This window comes from Pristiophorus japonicus, chromosome 15, assembly GCF_044704955.1.
Source record: "Pristiophorus japonicus isolate sPriJap1 chromosome 15, sPriJap1.hap1, whole genome shotgun sequence".
Classification (NCBI taxonomy): Eukaryota; Metazoa; Chordata; class Chondrichthyes; family Pristiophoridae; genus Pristiophorus; species Pristiophorus japonicus.
Window position 1 is genome coordinate 129,596,187 of NC_091991.1, and position 18,388 is coordinate 129,614,574.

Below are 18,388 nucleotides of genomic sequence, written 5' to 3' on the forward strand. Positions count from 1 at the left end.
TTTTGTTAAATAAAAAACATTTAAACCGAACATTAATCTGAAATCATCAATATTTCTGTACAAACCTACCCTCCCACCCCCCCGCTTCTCCTTCCCACCTCTACCCCTTCCCTCCTCACTCCAAGCCACCTGGCCGAGGAGGTCCTCAGGCGATGCTTCATTGGGGGGTGGGGGTGATGGCTGAAGTGCTGTGCTTGGATGGATACGGGATGTCGCTGTTGGCTCTCATGTGTGGTTGGCAATGGGGGTGCGGCACCTTGGGGTGCAGTGCGGCGCTCCGGGATCACTGGGAGCCCTCTGCCACCAGTGTTCCTGGCTATCAGCTCCAGGGCCTCCTCCATCCCTTCCATGTTATATGTTATTTGTTGGACAAAAACTCGGTGCTAACTATGTTCTTGGTGCTTAGTAGGCTTTTTGCTGCTGGTGAATCTCCATCGTTCCTCCCATAACAGCCAAACAAGCACACACCACAGCCACACACGTTTTCAGTCCCTCTGAGCTCCCTCTCTCTCTGTCTCCTCTTCTGCGCATGTCATGATGACCCTTGACCTCTTGAATCGCGGAAATCGAGCGTTGCCATGCCGTTGCTAAGGACGGCCACACTTTACGGCAGAAGGTCAAAAACATTTAACGCTACCGCCCATTTGATATCGCTCGTGGTAAAGCCCATTTTCAAAAATGGAAACTAGGTGTTTTGAGAATGAACGAGAAGTCGGCGATCTGAAAACCCTTTTACAATGCCCACGCCGGAAATAACGCCCATTTTTGGGCGATAAGTGCAAAATTGGAGGTTCTAGTCCTACGTTTCTAAGTATTTGTTCCTGTCTTGTTCAAAAATGCAACTTAATTCAATTTGCAGATTTTTCCTACTTTAAATTCTGATAAGATCTGCAATCTGTTAGAATTATTTATTTTGGTATTCTGAAGTAAATATTCTAGCTTTTTGAATCACTAAGAATTTCTTCGGTTCAGAGAATCTCCCTCTTATATTTTTAACCGTGGCTAAAAATGGCTACATTAATTAAATCATTGGGATATAAATCTTCAAAATATATGGAGTACAAAGAGAATGCAGGCAGGAAACTAAAAAAACTGAATAAATTACTTTTAGCATAATTCTTGCAATACTTAGCTCTTATTATTTGTAATTATCCCATAGAAATTTTAATATTTCTAAGTATAGACTTCTTGGCAGTACGGGATTCCCTAATATAAAGTGGTATGTTAGAAACTCTATTTCAAAATATTGAGATAAGCACTAATTTTCTTATTAAATGTCCTAGAAAAACATCAGAACCATTGCGGGTACAGCAGGAACTGATCATAATGTGGTGTGAGCAGGAGGCTGTTTAAACCCACACTGCTGACGTCTGCCCTCCTGTGGCTAGGCTGGGTATTACTATTTCAAAACTGTTTAAGTATTTCCATCAAGAGGGTGAATGATTATTGCAATACCTTATTACTCTGCTAAAACTTTCTTTTAAGCTACATGCTCAGTAATGTCTGTTAATGTTTGCCTGTCTTATTCCAAAGTAACTAATCTACAGCTGCTTAAATACTCTCCATTTATAAGTCTGGATATATTTCAGTTCAACATGTATTCTTTGAGCAAAGCCTGACATAATTGCTGTAATCTATTTTTATGATTTTAGATGTTTGAAAAATTATTATTATTGAAGCAACGGCACTTAAGGGTCAAAGTTTCCACTTTTGCCGCAATCGACACCCCGGGCGTAAATTGCGCTCAAAATTGCGCTAGTTTAAGAAGATTGTTTTGCAATTTTCTGCTCAAACTCATTTGCATATCGCCGAACGTAAATTCTTCCATGAACCAGTGCATTCGGGCAGGGTTTTAGTACCTAATTTTTTAAAAATTGCATTGAAAGTATTCCTTGATTGTATGTAAGAATGGTAACCGGGTGCAGTTTTATTAATACAGCTGAAAATAGGTTTACCGCAAAAAAATAAGCGTTTTTAATCAGAGTGTCTACTCCACCACCAGTGAGTAACCCAATTTAAAATAACTGGAAAATGACTTTAAAGAAACTATATAGAACCATTTGCTAGTTATATTGCTGTATGGTAATCAGTTTCTTATCACATTTAAAGAAAAAGCTTTTAAAACATACCTGAAATAAAGCTTAATTGTAAGAGCTTCCTCGAAGACCCGCAAACAGGCACAATTAGCAGAAGCTCACCATGGTGATTAATTCGATTTGGGGGGGCGTGGCCAGTTACGTGGATGGGACCTGCTTCTCGGGCGAGGTTTTATAAATGCACGCAAAAGATGGCGGAAACTCAAGTTGCACAGGACATAATTTGCGCTTGAAATTCCTCTATCTTTTGCGCTGGTTTGGCAGATTTCGGGCGAATTGTGCTGAAAAAAGCCAGTGCACCCTAATGGAAACCGCAGGCCAAGGTGTTTGAAAATTATAAATTAAAAAAATAGTCTAATTTTCGTCCTGTATTTGCTCAATGTGCACCTAAGAATATGTTTTTAAAACTTTGGGATCGATTTCAACTCGCTGTCCAGGCAAAAAACTGGCGTTGCAAATCTGCCAGTCGTTTAAAAAAAAAAACGCTCAATTTTACATCTCCATTTTCTTCAATGGAGAAAGGCTTGGGCAGTTTCTGTGATGGGCAGCCAATCTACAATGCTTAGTTTGATGCGCAGGCAGCAATTTGGAAATTTAGCCCTTTATGTCATAAAACCAAACACATTTTTATATGGGTAAAGATCATTTCAATATTAATTCCATAAAACATCTGTGGAACAAATTGAGAACTGAATACAATGGGTAGTATTTGCGCAATGTTCCTTCAGACATACACAAATCTAGCTTCAGCTTGTAACGGGTAAAGTCAAACCATGTGTTACAGATGATGGTGGAGTAAGAAAGTCACAATGTCGGTGCATATCTTTCATCTTCTAATACCGAGAATTATTTTAAGTGAAAAAGCCTTAATGTCTGTGGGTTCTAGGAATGTATTCTCTTAGCAGAGATAATCCGGTTGAAGTTTTTGCAAACATTCTAGTTAGAAATTAACCCGTCTTGGTGTACTAAGCTTCCTAAAGGTGTTGGTGACATTTCCCAGTGACTTATCAAGTTGTCTATCGCAGGTCAATTTCTGAGTGCAAATTAAACAACAAGTAATATCTGTTTGCCCATCTGATTCAGGAGTGCAACTGTTAGAAAATAAGATGTTGTTTCACAATATAAACTATAAGAACTGATCAGGTCATAATTCTGTGAATTCACAGCTTTCGGTATTCAGATTTATTTTATTTATAGATAAACAATTCACTGCACAAGAGAAGCATTATTATCTGGTAGAATATCTTTATTGGGTACAAAAGCAAAGATGTGTGCGATGACACAATTGGTGATGTGATTGCATAATCTAATGAGTAATTGCATCAGCCTCAATACATTATTAAACTTTAATGCGAAATAGACAACCTCTTCCACTCCCCCAAATAACCTAATGTAAACATTCATGCTGCAGGAGATGTAACATTTGCTGCTGAGCATGTGTACCCTGGCAGATAGAATTGTAATTTTACACTGAGTTCGCAGCGAGTCCGGCTTTTCCAGGAACTTAGAAAGCATCTTAATTCAGGAGCGCTTCCTCTTTATTAGAAATATAACATTTGTAAGAGAACCATTCTATAACGATTGAGAATACAAAGAGACAATTTTCAAAAATGTATTCATGTTTGAAAATGCACTTATTTCCTAGCTTTCAATGATGGCAATCAGATAAATGCCTGGAATACACTCCGATTGACAGGAAGATCTCAGTAACTTTAAAGGCTTGCAAAATTCATGGTCATTATGGCTGGTTAGCACTCAATAAGGAATTGTGCTACACATTGGCATTAAAAAATCCATCTGTCAACATTGAATGCTTGAAAGATAGGAGAGTATGGTATGTAGTTACTACACATAAACACCTAAAAGACTGTGCTTTCCTGAAACGAGAGACCCTGTCAATCTTTGATGTAATAGGGGACTGGTTCTAATGATGGATCTGAGCACTGGCTCAATTAGTACGGTTGATGAATGTGGATGTCCAGCATTTCATTGATGAGTGTTTGGTTAGAGCACAGCACTCGTGATTCCCTTTAATGAACAGTACGTCACCCTCCTGCTATCTGAAAGATATGCAGGGCAGGTTCAAATAGCCAGTGTTTTCTTTCAAAGTGTTCAACTGAAACTTGGTGATGACTATTTACTTCAGACTGTCTGGAGAGACAAACTCTGCAACTGAACCCAAAGGTAAAGCCATGAAGTCTGCTGGACTGTACAATGTTGTGCCCAGACCTCGTGTTTGCAAATGTGTTAGGAAGATATTGATTTTATTTATAAATTCTAATTTTTTAATAGAATGGATTCACAAGTTTTATGTATTGAGTTCATTGTTTTAATATAATCTTACCCGGTTGTGTTGCAATTATTTCGACTTACTTTAGGATATTTCTTGATTTAATTCTGAAAAGAAATAGAATGAAGCTTTGTAAGTTTTTCCTGCTGAATTTAGTTTGAAAATGAGTTGTATTGCTTTCAAAGGAGCTGAATGAACCATTGAAAAAGTGTAAAGTACATTTCCTTTAATTTATGCCATTCATGTGTTATGACATGAAGGTTGTTTCACTTTAGTTTCTTAATTTGTATTACTGCTGAGTGCCCTAAAGGTTCCATGTGTTTGAGCACAAGCAGAAGTATAACCGACGAGAGAAGTTGACAAAGCAGGTTTATAGAAAAAATATAGAAACTTCAATGTTGAGAAATACTTCTTTTCTCTTTGTTCATTTGTTTTTGTGGATTCTGCTAAATGAATTCCGTCTAAGAATGCAACTTGACCAAAACAGTCCCATAATTGAGCACCTCTGGAAAAGTAAAACAAGGAAGTTTTAAATATCAGTACTGTGGGTGTCAGTTCAAAGGCAGGATTTACATTTTTCACAGGAGTGTGTCTATGTGTTATCCTTCCTGTCCAATCCATGCCATCTTCACATCCTTGGCACCAGCTCAAAGCAAAATTTAAGAAAAAGAAATTTGATCCATATGGCGACAATATAAAATCAAATTCACATCCGTGATTTGAGTAGATCCAATATTTCTTTCTTTGTAGTAGGTTGGCTTCAGAACCAGTCCTCACCCATTTACTACCTGTCTTTCTAAGAACATTGATAGTGTTGAGACCAAAGAGCTTCTGGACCTAACCTAGCATCCTCACTGCAGCAACTTCCTCCAGCACATTTACAAAGGTATGCATTATTTGAAGCTTTCATTTTCAAATTGACAAGGTTGATTGTTTAACAAGTCTGTATTTTCTATAGATCCCATTGTGCAATGAACCTCTTCAGCACTGTCATTTTCATCACCTTGCTGGGAGCAGTTGTGCCCCAAAACAGGCCAAATTCAAAGGCTACATCCAGGAACTCCAGCCCAAATAGACGCACGCCAAACCCGAGTGGGGAATCAGCGCAACCAGTCACTAATGAAGAACCACCTCATACTAATCTTACCGAAGACAACAATGACAATCTGGTGTCTCATGTCAGGACTCTAGCTCAGACCCTGTACCAATGCTCCAAATCAGCTAATACCGATGAGATGAAACTCAGCTTCCTGAAGAGCACCACAGTGACATGCAATGATGGAACTCCAGCTGGGTATAAAACACACTTCAAATGTATTAATCATAGAGAAAAGAAATATAGCTTAAGTTTGATTGTGTGTACATAAAGATTAAAATATTCACTCTATGACATTTTTATATGGAATCAAATTAAAACAACATATGTCTGCGCTAATTGTTTGTTATGCATTTTATATTAAATTTTATTGCATTTGTGACTTGTTAATTTTACAGATATTACATAAGGGAGTCAAAAGGAAGCAAGCGATGGTTAATATTTTTGGAAGGTATGTGAAATATGGTAAACTAATGGGTGCAGACTCTTCAGTTCAACGTAAGTTATAATGGAATGTGCCAATTATTGATGGAATTATTAAAGATAGATCTCAATAACTGGAAAATGTTGCTTTGTCCGTGTCCATAGATGATGCAAGGAGAATTTAACATGTATTTATGAAATGTTCAGAAAGTTAGTTGAAGCCACTTGAGGAACAATTGAAATTCCATGTAAAAGCCCTTAATGCACATATTATATCCCTGTTTTACACGGGCATTAACTAATTTAATGCCTGCATGGAAATAGGGCACACAGGAATGTAGTGAAAGCACATTCACGTGTTTGTATAAGAAGTTTGCAAATCAGAATTTCTAACCTACAGGTGCTGTATGCAGCTTTCTGTGTAACTGGCACAGTGGAGCCTGTGGAGTATGGTTCTGATTAGTTTGTAACAACCCTTTTAGCTTTCTCAGTGTAGACTCCAATTTCAATCTGTTTGCTACCAGGACAGACTTGTACTGTGCTGGTATTCCACACAGATTGCTTTGAAACATCAAAAAGCAAAGGGTTGTTTTATTCCTTAAGTAATTGCTTCTACTATTGTAAGTTTTGGGGGAAAGTTCCCTGGATAACATCAAGCATGACAGTGCATAACAGGCTGACAGGTTTCAGCCATAGCTCAGTGGTAGCACTCTCGCCTCTGAGTCAGAAGGTTGTGTATTCACGTTCCACTCCAGAGACTTGAGCACATAATCTATGCTGACACTTCAGTGCTCCCTCAGGGCTACACTATTAGACGTGCCATGTAATGTACGAGACGTTAAACCAAGGCCTTGTCTACTCCCTCAGGTGGATTAAAAGATGCCATGAGACTATTCGAAGAAGAGCAAGGGAGTTCTCCCTAGTGTTGTTGCCAATATTTATCCCTCAACCAACACCACCAAAAACAGATTATCTGGTTATTGTCTCATTGCTGTTTGGCTGCCGCATTTCCTACATTACAACAATGGTTACATTCCAAAAGTAATTCATTGGCTGTAAAGTGTTTTGCGACATCCTTAGGTTGTGCTATACGTAAGTTCTTCTCCTGCATAACAGGGCAAAACCAATGCAATGAAGATCTGAAAAAGATTACTTGGTCAACACAGAGTGTAACTATGATCTAAAGTTATATAAGTGATTGTAGCAGTTTTGCACCCTGATATGCCATCGTGGATTAAAAAATAGTATTTTGTTGAGAGATTAGTGATAGAAAGTTTTTGATCTCATCAATTCCAATTGTATCAGGATTTGACTACTTTATCTTTAATCTGGCAATCTGAATTATGTACAAACTTTAATCATAGAGCAAAGTAAGTGGTAGAACACCGTGGTTAAAAATAAGTAAAATATTTCCATTTTAACAGAACAAGGGTAATATATAAGTATTTTTTAAAATCATTGACAATAATAAAATCAAAACTCAATTAATTCTAATTCATTTCATGAGGCCATACTTGTGTTAAAACAACATTTTGTTTAGATGAATATTCTTGGTGTAATGATGAGTCCAGTGACATTAGTTTTTTTCTATTTTGTGAATGAATATAGGTGGCTGGTGTTGTTATAACAAAGAAAGCTGTGACGCAAGATACAGATCAATTCCACGCCTCATGAGTTCTTCTGAATGGCCACAAGCCCAGAAAGGTAATTATATTATACACGGCCAGAATTGACTGGAGCTGGCGAACGAACGGTGCCTGCCATTCATTAGACATACCCTTGCCCGTTTAATTTCCATGAGCTTTCGCACGGCAACTTGCTATAAGTGGGAAGTCAAAATAGCATGGCGCCCTCTACAGGGCATCTTTGACAGGACATGCAATGTGTATCTGCTTAACCAATCAGGTTGAAGAATTGTTAATGCACCACGCAGTCTGAACAGAGAAGTGTAAGTTTGAATTGTGAATTCAATGTCAAATCATGTACAGAAAGCAAAATAAAGAGATGGAAAGAAGGACTAGATTAAGATGGAAAGAAACAAGAAACAAAAAGAAAAAGTTAAAAAAATGAATTTAAATTTTGTTTTTACATCCTTAACAACAATTAAAAGCTGAAGGAATAAGACTCCACACTTGTAAAAGTTAAATTTCAGAGCCAGAGAGGTTTGTCAGTAATTAAGACTTATCACGCCATTATAAAGCGTATTTAGACTGAGATAGACAAGCCCTAACTTTTTGTGGCGAGTTTAGTTAGTATCGACAATGCAAATATACGAACTTGATGCCATTCAATGCATTTGAATGAAGCTAACGACATCTCGGACAGCAACTTCTGACTTTTTACAGTTGACCTCACATTTATCTTCGCCCGAACTTGCTGTGCGATTTGCGCTTAAATAAAGGCGAGCCCCGTTAGCCTCACTGTCATTTACGACAGTAAATTCGGACCCATTATTTCCTTAGGTGCTGTTTTATTCGAAGCAAGGGAAGCCTCTCTAAATATTTTTTTTTTGCAGTTAAGAAAGAGTTATTGCAGTCAATAGGGAAATATCAACTCTGACAACTGTGAAGAATGACCTTGTCTATGCTGTTTATTCAATATGGCAGGTTCTGGAATTCTATCATCGCAGCCTGAAGAAAACCCACATTGGTGGAATGCTAACACAGTGTAAGTGCTGCTTTTCATTTCTGTGTTTCAAGAATGTGTTTCACATTCAGTAAGATAAAACTAGGCAGAACTTCAAATATAACAAGTGATAGGACATTTTTTGCTCAATTGCACGACAAATAAAACTGTGACTAAAAAAGAGCAATGTTTCTATTTTATATACTTAAGACAAAAATTCCCTGTCCTTCCCATGTTTAGTCATTTTTGCATTTAGTTTTCCCCATGGCAAGCGGAATTCCTAGCCTGAGAGTGAACAAACAATCGGGGCTCCAACCAATGTCACTCGAGCCAGCTGTAAGGAGGTACACATTAACTCAATCTCTGACCTACCCTCCTGCCATTCAGCACCCACTGTGCGAAGAAGCATGGAGTAATCTCATTTGGGTTCAATGAGACTGAAAACAGAAGCGCAGGCACTTCTCCACAGGGATAGAGGCAGAACAGGAACACGAGTCTCCCCAGATTAATCTTGCATACTCTAGTCACATGTTATAGAGCAGAGCTCCAGCACATCTTAGGTGGAAATTAGCACAGGAGACTTCACAAAGAGAGCGAAAAAAAAGAGAAGGAATTTATTGAAATATAATCAACGCATCCCAAGAAATAAATGCTACAATGGAAGATGGATATATTTTAATATTCATGAGTAATTTTAATAATCTTACCTTTTAAATTGAGCAGGGCACCACTTGTCTTACTAACAACAACAACAACAACAACAACTTGTATTACATAGCACCTTTAATGTATTAAATGTCCCAAGGCGCTTCACAGGAGTGTTATAAGACAAAATAAATAAATTTGACACCGAGCCACATAAGAAGAAATTACGTCAGATGACCAAAAGCTCAGTCAAAAAGGGAGGTCATAAGGAGCATCTTAAACGAGGAAAGAGAGGTTTAGGGAGGGAGTTCCTAACAGTGACTAATTTTCCTCAAATAAACTTTGAACTCCAAACAGGAGGTTATACATCAGGAAAATAATAATATCCATCCTAGATTGCTGGAAGTAATTACATAGCTGAATAAAGACATTGCACAGTAGCTGGGTATTGGGCCAATGTGGGTTCAAAGCCACCAAAATTGTCAATTAGTAGCTTTTTATACTACATATTTTCCTCTTTAACTTACTATCAGGCAAATGACTGGGTTAGATCGACTCTTTGCTTCAACTAATTTCCTATTGTTCATCTGCTCTTTATTGAATTGATTTGTTTATTTTTTTCAAAAAAGCAAAGTCCTTTGTTTTTTTTCTCCGCCTTGCAGTAACTTCTATATCTAATTGACATTTTTTCAACGTGACCTCAAAAGTCTATTTTCACATCATTAAAGACTTTTAAAGCAGAAATTTCTAAATAACAGACATGCATTGAATTTAGCATAATTGAGAGAGCCGTGGGTTGTGATGAGCAGTCAGCTGAGTAGTTTGAACCCGGTCACAATTCCTTTGATGATTGTATACTAAATTAGCTCAAGCAACAGAGTGTCAGTCAGTACATCCTGGTCATATTTCCCTTTTCTATAACAGGGATTGTTAGGTTCAGTAAAGATTGGTGATACTCTGAGAAAAGGTCAGTGGAAATAGATGGAAAACTCTTTTTGGTTACTGATTAAAAATCTCCAAATTATGAAGAAAATTGAAGATAAAGCCAATAGGAATTGAACTTATTTGGCCAGAGACTAGAAACAGAAGTTATCTTGTTTGGTTTGAATAGTAGGCTCTCGGTTGCCCCTAATAAAAGCTTAAAAAGAAAGTCTGATAACTCTTTTATATTCACCGCATCTAAATGGGATTAAATTGCCTTATCCACGCATATACAATGTCAGATATTATTTGAGGGAGTGTCCAAGTGTTTTTATCTCTTGGAATTTCACAGAAACTTGTTTTTTTTCATTATATTTATTGGGTGAATCTTGGTGCTGCTCAGTGTAAGAGATGTCAGTACTAAGGAATGGAACGCTGTTTCTACTTTTATTTGCCAGTGTCAAGCATTTCCAGGTCGGGTGCTAAGTTAAACTCCAAAGGGTCAGATTTTTGGCTTTCAGGGTTATCCGGTGAAAATGGTAGCGATAGATGAAACTTACTGTTTTCGCTGCGCAACCGTTTTTAGGCCGATCTTTCGGCCTTCACATCTGCGCCACGGTAAGAACATAAGAACATAAGAAATAGGAACAGGAGTAGGCTACCTGGCCCTTCGAGCCTGCTCCGCCATTTAATAAGATCATGGCTGATCTGATCATGGATTCAGCTCCACTTCCCTACCCGCTCCCCTTAACCCTTTATTCCCTTATCACTCAAAAATCTGTCTATCTCCAGATTAAATATATTCAATGACCCAGCCTCCACAGCTCTCTGGGGCAGAGAATTCCACAGATTTATAACCCTCTCGGAGAAGAAAGTCCTCCTCATCTCAGTTTTAAATGTGCAGCTCCATATTCTGAGACTATGTCCCCTAGTTTTAGCTTCCCCTATGAGTGGAAATATCCTCTCCGCATCCACCTTGTCGAGCCCCTCATTATCTTATATGTTTCGATAAGATCACCTCTCATTCTTCTGAACTCCAATGAGTATAAGCCCAACCTACTTGACCTATCTTCATAAGTCCACTTCCTCATCCCCAGAATCAACCTAGTGAGCCTTCTCTGAACAGCCTCCATTGCAAGTATATCCTTCCTTAAACACGGAGACCAAAACTGTATGCAGTACTCTAGGTGTGGCCTCACCAATACCCTGTACAATTGTAGCAGGACTTCTCTGCGTTTATACTCTATCCCCCTTGCAATAAAGGCCAACATTCCATTTGCCTTCCTGATTACTTGCTGTACCTGCATACTAACTTTTCGTGTTTCATGCACAAGGACCCCCAGGTCCGTCTGCACTGCAGCACTTTGCAATTTTTCTCCATTTAAATTATAATTTGCTTTTCTATTTTTTCTGCCAAAGTAGATAACCTCACATTTTCCCACATTATACTCCATCTGCCAAATTTTAGCCCACTCACTTAGCCTGTCTATATCCCTTTGCAGATGTTTTCTGTCCTCACAATTTGCTTTCTCACCCACCTTTGTATCATCAGCAAACTTGGCTACATTACACTCGGTCCCTTCACCCAAGTCATTAATATAGATTGTAAATAGTTGAGGACCCAGCACTGATCCCTGTGGCACCCCGCTGGTCACTGCTAACCAGAAAATGAACAATTTATCCCAACTCTCTGTTTTCTGTTGGTTAACCAATCCTCTATCCATGCTAATATATTACCCCCGTGAACTTTTGTCTTGTGCAGTAACCTTTTATGTGGCAGCTTATATAATGCCTTCTGGAAATCCAAATACACCACACCCACTGGTTCCTCCTTATCCACCCTGCTCATTACATGCTCAAAGAACTCCAGCAAATTTGTCAAACATGATTACCCTTTCATAAAACCAAGCTGATTCTGCTTGATTGAATTATGCTTTTCCAAATGTCCCGCTACTGCTTCCTTAATAATGGACTTCAGCATTTTCCCAATGACAGATGTTAGACTAACTGGTCTATAGTTTCCTGCTTTTTATCTGCATCCTTTTTTAAATAGGGGCATTACATTTGTAGTTTTCCAATCCGCTGGGACCGCCCCAGAATCCAGAAAATTTTGGTAGATTACAACCAATGCTCCACTATCTCTGCAGCCACTTCTTTTAAGATCCTAGGATGTAAGCCATCAGGTCCAGGGGACTTGTCCGCCTTTAGTCCCATTAGTTTACCAAGTATTACTTAATTAGTGATGGTGATTGTATAAAGTTCCTCCCTCCCTAAAGCCCCTTGATTATCCACTATTGGGATGTTTTTAGTGTCATCTACCGTGAGGACCGATACAAACGATTTGTTCAACGTCTCTGCCATTTCCCTGTTCTCCATTACTAATTCCCTAGTCTCATCCTCTAGGGGACCAACATTTACTTTAGCCACTCTTTTTTTATGTACCTGTAGAAACTCTTACTACCTGTTTTTATATTTCATGCTAGTTTATGTTCATAATCGATCTTCCCTCTCTTTATCATTTTTTTAGTTGTTCTTTGCTGGCTTTTAAAAGTTGCCCAATTGTTTGGCCTCTCACTAGTCTTGGCCACATTGTATGCCCTTGTTTTTAAGTTGATACTATCCTTTATTTCCTTAGTTAGCCATGGATGGTTATCCCTTCTCTTACAGCCTTTCCTTCTCATTGGGATATATTTTTGTTGCAAGTTATGAAATATCTCCTTAAATGTCTGCCACTTCTCATCAACCGTCCCATACTTTAATCTATTTTCCCAGTCCACTTTAGCCAACTCTGCCCTCATACCTTTGTAGTGTCCTTTATTTAAGCTTAAGACACTGGTTTGAGATCCAACTTTCTCACCTACAACTGAATTTGAAATTCAACCATGTTATGGTCACTCATTCCTAGGGGATCCTTTACTACGAGATGATTTATTAATCCTGTCTCATTACACAGTATAAGAAAATAAGAAGTAGGAGCAGGAGTAGGCCATACGGCCCCTCGAGCCTGCTCTGTCATTTGAGACGACCATGGCTGATCAGATCATGGATTCAAGTCCGCTTCCCTGCCCGCTCCCCATAACCTCTTATCCCCTTATCGTTTAAGAAACTGTCTATTTCTGTCTTAAATTTATTCAATGTCCTATCTTCCACAGCTTTCTGAGGCTGAGAATTCCAGAGATTCACAACCCTCTGAGAGAAGAAATTTCTCCTCATCTCAGTTTTAAATGGGCGGCCCCTTATTCTAAGATTAAGCCCTCTGGTTCTAGTCTCCCCCATCAGTGGAAACATTCTCTCTGCATCCACCTTGTCAAGCCCCCTCATAATCTTATACATTTCAATAAGAACACCTCTCATCCTTCTGAATTCCAATGAGTAGAGGCCCAACCTACTCAACCTTTCCTCATAGGTCAACCCCCTCATCTCCGGAATCAACCTTGTGAACCTTCTCTGAACTGCCTCCAAAGCAAATATATCCTTTTGTAAATATGGAAACCAAAACTACACTCAGTATTCCAGGTGTGGCCTCACCAATACCCTGTATAACTGTAGCAAGACTTCCCTGCTTTTATACTCCATTCCCTTTGCAATAAAGGCCAAGATTCCATTGGCCTTCCTGATCACTTGCTGTACCTGCATACTATCCTTTTGTGTTTCATGCACAAGTATCCCCAGGTCCCGCTGTACTGCAGAACTTTGCAATCTTTCTCCATTTAAATAATAACTTGCTCTTTGATTTTTTTCTGCCAAAGTGCATGACCTCACACTTCCAACATTAAACTCCATCTGCCAAATTTTTGCCCACTCACTTAGCCTGTCTATGTCCTTTTGCAGATTTTTTGTGTCCTCCTCACACATTGCTTTTCCTCCCATCTTTATATCGTCAGCAAACTTGGCTACGTTACACTCGGTCCCTTCTTCCAAGTCGTTAATATAGATTGTAAATAGTTGGGGTCCCAGCATTGATCCCTGTGGCACCCCACTAGTTACTGATTGCCAACCTAAGAATGAACCATTTATCCTGACTCTCTGTTTTCTGTTGGTTAGCCAATCCTCTATCCACGCTAATATATTACCCCCAATCCCATGAACTTTTATCTTGTAAAGTAATGTTTTATGTGGCACCTTGTCAAATGCCTTCTGGAAGTCCAAATACACCACATCCACTGGTTCCCCTTTATCCACCCTATTCGTTACATCCTCAAAGAATTCCAGCACATTTGTCAAACATGACTTCCCCTTCATAAATCCATGCTGACTCTACCTGACCGAATTTTGCTTTTCCAAATGTCCTGCTACTGCTTCTTTAATAATGGACTCCAGCATTTTCCCAATGACAGATGTTAGGCTAACTGGTCTATAGTTTCCTGCTTTTTGTCTGCCTCCTTTTTTAAATAGGGGCGTTACATTGCAGTTTTCCAATCTGCTGGGACCTCCCCAGAATCCAGAGAATTTGTAAAAAGGGTATGATCTGATGGCCATTACAGAGACGTGGTTGCAAGGTGACCAGGACTGGGAATTAAATATTCAGGGGTACTTGACAATCCAAAAGGACAGACAGAAAGGAAAAGGATGTGGGGTAGCTCTATTGATAAAGAATGGAATCACTGCAATAGTGAGAAATGATATTGGCTCAAATAATCAGGATGTTGAAACAGTTTGGATGGAGATAAAGAATAATGGGAAAAAGTCACTGGTGGGCGTAACCTGCTCCCTGGTTGGTTCCACAATGTACTGTTCAAGGAAACTTTCCTGGATACACTCTATTAACTCTTCCTCAAGGCTACCTTGGCCAATTTGCTTTGTCCAATCAATATGAAGGTTAAAATTGCCCATGATTATTGCTGTTCCTTTTTTACAAGCCTCCATTATTTCTTGATTTATACTCCATCCAACAGTGTAGCTACTGTTGGGGGGCCTATAGACTACGCTCACCAGCGACTTTTTCCCCTTATTATTCCTTATCTCCACCCAAACTGGTTCAACATCTTGATCTTCTGAGCCAATATCGTTTCTCACTAACGCACTGATCTCATCCCTTATTAACAGAGCTACCCCATCTCCTTTGCCTTTCTGTCTGTTCTTCCGAATTGTCAAATACCCCTGAATGTTTATTTCCCAGTCCTAGTCACCTTGCAGCTATGTCTCGGTAATGGCTATCAGATCATACCCATTTGTATCTATTTGTGCCGTCAACTCATCTATTTTGTTATGAATGCTGCGTGCATTCAGATAAAGAGCTTTGAAATTTGTTTTTTTTAACCATCTTTTTCCTGCTTTGACCCCATGTTCTGATTCACTTTATGTTTATACATTTTGTCCCTTCCTGTCACGCTCTGGTTTTCATTTCCCCCAGTGCTACCCTGCTCTATGGGCCTTCTCCTTATTCTTTGACTTTTTAAATTTTCGCTCACCTGCACAAACATTTGTGGTGCAAAACGCAAGTTTTGGCAAATTTAGTGCGGGGCCGGGAGCGCTGCGAGAGAGGCCTTGGGGGTGAGGCGGGGGAGAAAGAAAAAAAATTCCAAAAATCATTCCAAAAACATTTACAAGACCCTTAACTATCTAATCGCTGCAAACAAAATAAATAAATAAAAACTTTAACTTATATTTTTTGCAGGTTTTCGTACTTACCGCTGCTGGCAGGGCTGCACCGATAGGTTTGACCGGTTGTTATTCTGGGCGCGTCGTACGGGTCGGGAGAGCGCCGAAACTCGGACACAAACCCAATCCGAGTCGTTGCACGTAGGCGCACCTCTCCCCGGCGGTACTTGGAAGTGCCGCCGCAAACAGGTACCCGAGGATCCTACCCGGGCTTTGCGACCAAGTGTTCACCACGGAGGGTCAAATCGCGGCCAAAACCCGGTCATGAATCTGCCGAAAATCCGGCCCATCGTCCGACTAAAATAGGCCTGATTCTCTTTTGCTTTGCACCCTGGCTATGCTTATGTCCTGGTGCAGCTCAGAGGGAAAAGGAGCAGAGACTGTGACGCTGGGTGTCTGTCCTTTTTGCATTTCCTGTGTACTTTCAGGGTTTCCTCCAGGAGAGTTGGAGCACTTGCTCCCGGAGCAGGCGCAAGCGTTGTACTGACAGAGTAATGGGGCAGTAGTGACAGCAACACGCCTCTTGCCTCATTTTTTGGGGTTCATCAACTGCCGGTGGCCCAAATGGACGAGTGCCCACAGCAAGTGGGCCTTACTGCCCTCTCCGACAAGAGGATCTGAGATAGGGCTCAAAGCAAAATCCTGGAGGCAGCTAAAATGTAGGTTTCTTTTTCTTACAGGGCCAGCAAAACAACTGTTGGGGCTAAAGGCCTTCTGATTGCTGCTTTTCGACTGCAGTCAGGAGGCTCTGAAGGTAGCAGCCATTACCGCTGCTGTAGGCCTCTGAATGATCTGAATCAGGCAGGGTCAGGTCAGGCAGGGTGGACTCTTATTGATCCACGCCAGGAAAGGAGGAAAATTGCCTCAACCCCAACCTCAAAGAAACACCCCAGACATGCACAAAAGTCCGATTTATTCTCACTCGCCAATAATCCCTCACTACCCAATTTTCAAAGAATTTCCTTTTGAAAACAAACTAAAAAAGGCACTTCCAGCCTTTCACTGGGGAGGAACCTTTGACCAATGCTCATTGGAGTTTAGAAGAATGAGAGGTGATCTATTTGAAACATGTAAGGTTCTGAGGGGGCTTAACAGGATAGATGCAAAGAGGACGTTTCCCCTCCTGTGGTAATCTAGAACTAGGAGACATATTTTCAGAATAAGGGCTCGCCTCATTTAAAACAGAAATGAGGAGGAATTTCTTCTCTCAGAGGGTCATGAATCTGTGGAATACTCTGCCCCATAGAGCTGTTGAGGCTGAGTCATTGAATATATTTAAGGGGTGGAAATAGACAGATTTTTGAATGATAAGGGAATGAAGAGTTATGGGGAGCGGGCAGGGAAGTAGAGTTTAGCCCATGATCAGATCAGCTATGATCATATCGAATGGCGGAGCAGGCTCGAGGGACCAAATGGCCTATTTCTTATGTTCTTATGACCTCGGCGGGAGATGTGAACTGGCGGTATTGGACCTGCCACCTGTACACAACCTGCTTGATTTTCCTTTCCATTTAAGTGAACGGAAAAGAGAATTGGTCAGGGTGTATAACAGGCAGCCGTTCCAATACTGCCAGTTCGCCTCTCCCGCCTAGATCGAAATTTCCTCCCAGCATGTCTTTAAACCATAGAAACTCAGGAGCTGATACTGGGATTAAATCCCACAGCAGTTTTAGGGAATATACCATACTTGGCCTTTATGAGAAAAATATCACCTCTGGTGGATCCAGTATTCTGAAAACAAGATGACCACTCAGCTCTTGTGCGATTTCAATTGTCCAATATTGATTTAAGGTGTCAACAACGTCCTGAACAACTTTAATACCTTAATATAGAGCATCATTCCAAGTTGCTTCACAGAAGTGTATTCAGAGAAAAAAAGTGGGAGCAGTGCCATATTAATGATCTCACCACAGGGGTCTGGCGTGCTTTGTAGAAATATGATATGCTATGCATTAGGAACATTTAGGGATAGTATTTTACTTTTATTATATTAACAACTTGCCCAATTTGCACAGCTTTGATCCTTTTGCTCTGACATGCCAGCACCTGTCGAACATGTGGACAGATCTAACATGTTAATGAACATCCCTGGAACACAAAACTGTTACCTGTTTGCACTTGTACAAATTTTGCATTTGATATAGGAAGAATTAATTTGAAACGTGCTTGTTCATTCATTTCTATTTTTCATGAACAGGTTTGTACCTTATTGTTCAAGTGACGTATGGAGTGGAACTGCACCAAAGACTCGCCAAGGTACATTGTAATGGCTTTATTTGATATATTGAGAAAGAAAGACTTGCATTTTTATAGCGCCTTTCCCGACCACCGGACGTCTCAAAGCGCTTTACAAAGTACTTTTGAAGTGTAGTCACTGTAGGAATTGCGGCAGCCAATTTGCGCACAGCAAGCTCCCACAACAGAAATGTGATAATTGCCAGATAATCTGTTTTTTGTTATGTTGATTGAGGGATAAATATTGGTCAGGACACTGGAGATAACTCCCCTGCTCTTCTTCGAAATAGTGCCATGGGATCGTTTATGTCCACCTGAGAGAGCAGATGGGGCCTCGATTTAACGTCTCATCTGAAAATGGCACCTCCAACAATGCAGCACTCCCTCAGCACTGCACTGGAGTGTCGGCCTACATTTATGTGCTCAAGTCCCTGGAATGGTACTTGAACCCACAAT

At 40.0% G+C, this 18,388-nt stretch overlaps 1 protein-coding gene across 2 annotated transcripts in view; it reads left to right on the forward strand.

Annotated features, from left to right (window-relative positions):
- Positions 1-4,232: 4,232 nt before the first annotated feature.
- Positions 4,233-18,388, forward strand: part of notum2 (notum pectinacetylesterase 2) — a 42,495-nt gene continuing 28,339 nt past the window's right edge. Inside the window, exons 1-7 of one of the 2 annotated variants that reach the window (XM_070856722.1) lie at positions 4,233-4,280; positions 5,140-5,272; positions 5,345-5,680; positions 5,881-5,933; positions 7,514-7,609; positions 8,512-8,572; positions 17,895-17,953. In XM_070856722.1, the coding sequence (XP_070712823.1) occupies positions 5,358-5,680; positions 5,881-5,933; positions 7,514-7,609; positions 8,512-8,572; positions 17,895-17,953 (592 nt within the window). In that variant the 5' untranslated portion in view covers positions 4,233-4,280; positions 5,140-5,272; positions 5,345-5,357. Of the gene's footprint in view, positions 4,281-5,136; positions 5,273-5,344; positions 5,681-5,880; positions 5,934-7,513; positions 7,610-8,511; positions 8,573-17,894; positions 17,954-18,388 lie in introns of both variants that reach the window. The other variant, XM_070856721.1, reaches the window with a different exon arrangement.